This window comes from Triticum urartu, chromosome 2A, assembly GCF_056163025.1.
Source record: "Triticum urartu cultivar PI428250 chromosome 2A, HENAU_Tu73, whole genome shotgun sequence".
NCBI classification, from domain to species: Eukaryota; Viridiplantae; Streptophyta; class Magnoliopsida; order Poales; family Poaceae; genus Triticum; species Triticum urartu.
This window is the reverse complement of record NC_141874.1, coordinates 180,360,992-180,366,960: the sequence shown is the minus strand read 5'-3', so window position 1 is coordinate 180,366,960 and position 5,969 is coordinate 180,360,992. Positions and strand designations below refer to the sequence as shown.

General features: G+C 37.7%; 1 protein-coding gene across 1 annotated transcript; it reads left to right on the top strand.

Moving 5' to 3' along the window:
* Positions 1-1,415: 1,415 nt before the first annotated feature.
* LOC125532227 (uncharacterized) lies at positions 1,416-3,124 on the top strand. The gene is made up of 4 exons (XM_087541108.1): positions 1,416-1,832; positions 2,193-2,320; positions 2,419-2,486; positions 3,062-3,124. The coding sequence occupies exons 1-4, from the start codon at positions 1,492-1,494 to the stop codon at positions 3,122-3,124; spliced, it is 600 nt and encodes a 199-aa protein (XP_087397234.1). The 5' UTR covers positions 1,416-1,491.
* Positions 3,125-5,969: the final 2,845 nt, after the last annotated feature.

Genomic DNA, 5,969 nt, shown 5'->3' with positions numbered 1-5,969 from the left:
TCTTGAAAACTAACAAATCGTGCTCTTAGTCATCAAACAATTGCAATTCATCTTATTTTCAGGAAGGGTCTATGTAAGAGCTTTGATTCAGCAAACTCCACATACTCAACTATCATTTAATCTTTCATAATTGCTAACACTCATGTGATATTTATGGGTTCAAAGTTTTAATCGGACACAGAGAAAGATAGGGGCTTATAGTTTCGCCTCCCAACCTTTTACCTCAAGGGTAATGTCAACAATAATAATTTATGAAAACCTACATCCAAGTGGATATATATATCCGGATCGCTCCAACACAAGGTGCTTGCCAAAGGAAAAAGTGTAAAAAGGAAAGGTGATGATCACCGTGACTCTTGTATTAAGGGTAGAAGGTAAGAGTAAAAGATAGGCCCTTCGCAGAGGGAAGCAGAGGTTGTCATGCGCTTTTATGGTTGAACACACAAAATCTTAATGCAAAAGAACGTCACTTTATATTGCCTCTTCTGATAAAGACCTTTATTATGCAGTCTGTCGCTTTTATTTCTTCCCTATCACAATTTCGTATAAAGCTTATTTTCTTCGCACTAATAGATCATACATATTTAGAGAGCAATTTTTATTGCATGCACCGGTGACAACTTACTTGAAGGATCTTACTCAATCCATAGGTAGGTATGGTGGACTCTCATGGCAAAACTGGTTTAAGGAATGTTTGGAAACACAAGTAGTATCTCTACTTGGTGCAAAGAATTTGGCCAGCATGAGAGGGAAAGGCCAGATCAACATGTTGGATGATCCAAGACAATATAACGTTTCGGATATAGGAAAACATAACCCATTAAGTTGTCTTCCTTGTCCAACATCAACCTTTTAGCATGTCATATTTTAATGAGTGCTCACAATTGCAAAAGATGTACAAGATAGTATATTTATATGTGAAATCTCTCTTCCTTCAATATTCTTTCATGAATTGTTCAAGTGACCAATTCTGCGTTTGCTAACTTTCAATAAGTTTACTACCTATACTTATTATGTGTGAAGTCATTACTCCTCATGTTATAAGCATATGAAACGTATATAAATTCAGATTTATGATATTCAATTCATTCAACCATTTACTCATAGGATATACATGAAGCGCGTGAGTAAATGACAAACTACTCCAAAAAGATATAAGTGAAGAACACTAAGTAGTCAAATAATTATGAGAGAATTCCTTATTTGACCCATTCTTAAAATCTAGTTCCCTTTTTGACCCTAAAAATTTTATTTTTCCTTTTTTGATACCACACCTTCATTTTCTTCCTTCCTTGACACATATGTCATTTTTTGCCGTTAGCAATGTTAACTATGACTGGAAATGTCCTTCTTACCCCTGCTAGGACGCTGAAAAAAACCTGGTTAACCGAACGGTCAAATAGGGCGCTGTGCTGGGTCACACCCCCGATTCCCTCCCTACTCTCCTCGATTCCCCTTTCCTCGATCCCTAACCCTAAAAAAATTTCTCGGATGGAGGAGGGCGTGGCTGATGCTGCTACTGGTGGTGGGATGGACGGCGCGGTGGAGGGCGTGGCCGACGCTGCACCGGTCTCGGCCACGGTCGGCCATGGCGGGGAGTCGATAGGCGGCCATGGCAGGGAGGTGAAGGGCGTCCATGGAGGGGAGGCGGAGGCAGTTCCAGGCGCGCCACTGGAGGGCGTCCATGGCGGGGAGGCGGAGGGAGGTCCAGGTGCGACGCCGGAGGGCGGCCATGGCGGGGAGGCAGAGGGAGGTCCAAGTGAGGCGTCGAAGCAGGGGAACGACGATGGTCCGACGGCCTCGGATGCAAGTGCTCCGGCATGGCTACAAGGGTAAGTGCATGTCTTCTCTATATTTGAGTATTTGCTGCCATGATACGTCCTTGAACGAACAGATTACTTAGAGATGGATCCAAAATGCAACATATTTGCTTCACCTTTCTTGACATGTTTTTTCTCAAAATGCAACACTATGTTCATATAAAACAGTGTACTTGAGATGGTTCGAAGATGCAACAGAGTAGTTAGAGATGGATATTTGTTGCTTCCAAATCTACAATGAAACAATAGATAAAGATTATGTTCGTATAAAACAAATCTGTTATATTGGATAATCTGTTTACACATGGCACTTTTTTTATTTAAAACACGAAGCAAGTATGTTCGTGCACAATTGATCTTTTGCTTTTACAGGGTGGATCCAAATTCAACATATTTGCCTTTGTGTTCTAAGTGCATTCTTATCACCATAGACAAATCTTGGAGAAAACAACCAAGGAAAAAGGGAAAGGTGGTAAATCTGGATCCGGAGGAGCAAAAAGGTAACCTATGGTAGTTTTGAAGTTCAATTCTAATGTTATGTTATGCATTGTTCTATTGTTAACTTGGGCTACTGTATGTCATGTATGTGTATGTCTAGATCAAGAACACAACCCATTTTGTGGCGAACATGATGTCGCCAAAAAGAAAACACATGTTGCTGTGAAGGTACATGCCAAAAGAAAAGGCAAAGAGGTTGTTGAAATTACGCCACACCTTCCTATGGTGCCACTTGACAGCCCTGCAATTAGTACACGCAGCAAGAAATTCAACCCTGCTAGCCCCTTAATGAGCACATGAGGCAAAAGGAGACTTAGCTTGTGATTCTCATGTCATTACTTTCCGTATCATGTTTCATTTTGAAAACTAAGTTGTTTATGTGATATATGTGTGGACTTGGCTCTTTACGTGCTATATGCAACCTGTTGTGAACCTGGACTATTATGTCATCTTTATGTGTACCCAGACTATTGTATGTCACTTGTATGTGAACCTGAATGTGTGTAGATGACCAAATATGTGGGTTGTTTGCATATATGTGAACCTGGAGCAATTATGTGTGTTCTTTTGTTCATATGTGTACTGTACAAGGGATATGCATTTGGTAATATATTCCAATTCCTCATGTTAATTTTGAAACCATACAGGGGATATGCTCATGTAGTGGTCGAGTACAAAATACAAGGGAGGCTCTGTCCAAATTTTCAATTGAAATTTTTGCATGTGTGTACTGTACTGTATAGGGGATAATTGCAGATTTTGTTTCATTTGATAATATATTCCAGTTCATATTGCCACTGTTTTGACTTCCATTTTGGTCACAAAATACACTAGGGGTAAAATGGACTTTTAATGTGTGTATTTAAGGTGTTAGTTGGCAAAACTGACGGAAATGTCATAGAGGGAACAAAATGAAGTTTGAGTGTCAAAAAAGGGGAAAAAATCTTTTATGGCCAAAAAGGGAACCAAATTTTAAGAGAGGGCCAAATAAGGAATTCTCTCAATAATTAATTAGCCATGGGGGATTCTTTTTCATTCAAGATTTCAGATCCAATGATTTTATTCAAATAGCAAGTAAAATTGAAAATATGCTCCAAGCAAAACACATATCACGTGACAAATAAAAATATAGCTCCAAGTAAGGTATACCGATAGTTTTGAAGACGAAAGAGGGGATGCCTTCCGGGGCATCCCCAAGCTTAGGCGATTGAGTCTTCCTTGAATATTACCTTGGTTGCCTTGGGCATCCCCAAGCTTAGGGTCTTTCCACTCCTTATTCTCCTGATATCGATATCTCACCCAAAGCTTGAAAACTTCAATCACGCAAAACTTAACGGAACTTTGTGAGATAGGTTAGTATGATAAAGAGTAAACCATTCACTTTGGTACTGTCAAAGACAAGATTCATAATTGTTATCACACAATGCCTACTGTACCATATCATTTCTACAATTTATATTGAGAAATATAGGGCATAGAAAATGGAAAACAAGCAAACTATGCAATGAACGCAGAATCTGTCAGAAACATAACAGTCTGTAATGATCTGAACAGCAACCATACTTCTGCTACTCCAAAAATTATGAAATAAATTGGCGGACGTGAGGAATTTGTCTATTAATCTGCTAGAAAAAAGAATCAACTCAATCGCACTCTTCTGTAAAAATATGACAGCAAATCTCGTGAGCATGAAGTTTCTGTTTTTTACAGTAAGATCACATTAACTTTCACCCAAGTCTTCCCAAAGGTCTTACTTGGCACTTTATTGAAGCAAAATCTATAATACATTATTACTATAGTAGCTTAATCATGAGAACACACAAAAACAGTAGGGTAAATATTGGGTTGTCTTCCAACAAGCGCTTTTCTTTAATGCCTTTTAGCTAGGCATGATGATTTCAATGATGCTCACATAAAAGATAAGAATTGAAACATAAAGAGAGCATCATGAAGAATATGACTAGAGCATTTAAACCTAACCCACTTCCTATGCCTAGGGATTTTGTGAGCACACAATTTATGGGAACAAGAATCAACTAGCATAGGAAGGCAAAACAAGTATAACTTCAAAACATTAAGCACATAAAGAGGAAACTTGATATTATTGCAACTCCTACGAGCATGTATTCCTCCCTCAATAATTTTCAGTAGCATCATGAATGAGTTCAACAATTTAACAAGCACATAAAGCATTCTTTTCATGATCTACGAGCATAGAAATTTTACTACTCTCCACATAAGCAAAATTCTCCTCATTCGGAATAGTGGGAGCAAACTTCTTCTAAATCCACTTTAGATGATAGTATTATTCATACTCCAAAAGATATAAGTGAAGTTCATGGAGCATTCTACAATTAATATAGACTAACCAATATCCAAGCTCAAAATATATAAGTGAAGCACATGAAGCATTCTATAAAACCATACTCAAAAGATTTAAGTGAAGCACAAGAAGCAATTCTATAAGATCATACTTAAAAGATATAAGTGAAGCACATGAAGTATTCTATAAATCAATAAAGGGCTACCTCATAATAGCATGGTTCTTAAAGGAAAAACAAAAACACAAAGGACACAAATTATGTGAACAAAACAAAAACCAAGGTATACCGATAATTGTTGAAGAAGAAAGATGGGATGCCAACTGGGGCATCCCCAAGCTTAGATGCTTGAGTATCCTTGAGATATTTACTTGGGGTGCCTTGGGCATCCCCAAGCTTGAGCTCTTGCCTCTCTTTATTCTTCTCATATTGATAGCTCCTCGATCTTCGAACACTTCATCCACACAAAACTTTAACAAAAACTTTGTGAGATCCGTTAGTGTAATAAAGCAAATCACTACCTTTAGGTACTGTTGAAAACTTAGTCCAATTTCATATTAGAACTATATCTACTGTATTCCAACTTCACCATGGTTCATACCCCCCGATACTACCCATAGATTCATCAAAATAAGCGAACAACTCATAGAAAACAGAATCTATCAAAAATAGGATAATCTGTAGTAATCTGGAAGTTTAGTAAACTTCTGTAACTCCAACAAATTCTTAAAAATATTACAATTTAAAAAATTTGTACAGAAGTAATTTGCAAAAAGTTTCAGACCCATTTGACTTTCTAGTAAAAAAATTAAAATCACGCGCTACAGCCAAAGTTTCTGTTTTTGTACTGCACAAAGTAAACAAGCAATCTAATCATCCTAAAACCAAGGCTTGGCACATTATTCTTATAATACAATGGATATATACAAGGGGGTAATTATTTTCAGAGAAGCTTCCATGAATCTTTTTACATTGTCTCCATGAGCATGAAAGCAAGTGCTCAAGGTCGACCCTCATTTCTTCAATGCGTAATCTTCCAATCACTTCTCTTATTGAAAAACTTTTTAGGTATGAGAGGCAAGTAAGATTTTTTTTGGTATTTTCATTATTTTAATTTTTTTGTATGTTTCACCCACAACTAAACAGAAACAAAAAGGAAAAACAAAATCTACTTAGTGAACAAAGCAAACAAGTACACACGAGAATATCAACCCCACGCTATTGCTCCCCGGCAATGGCGCCAGAAAAGAGCTTTATAATCCCCAAGTGCAGGGAATCATCGTAGCAATTCCCAATGGTGGAAGTGATAAGAATGGAGTGTCGAACCCAC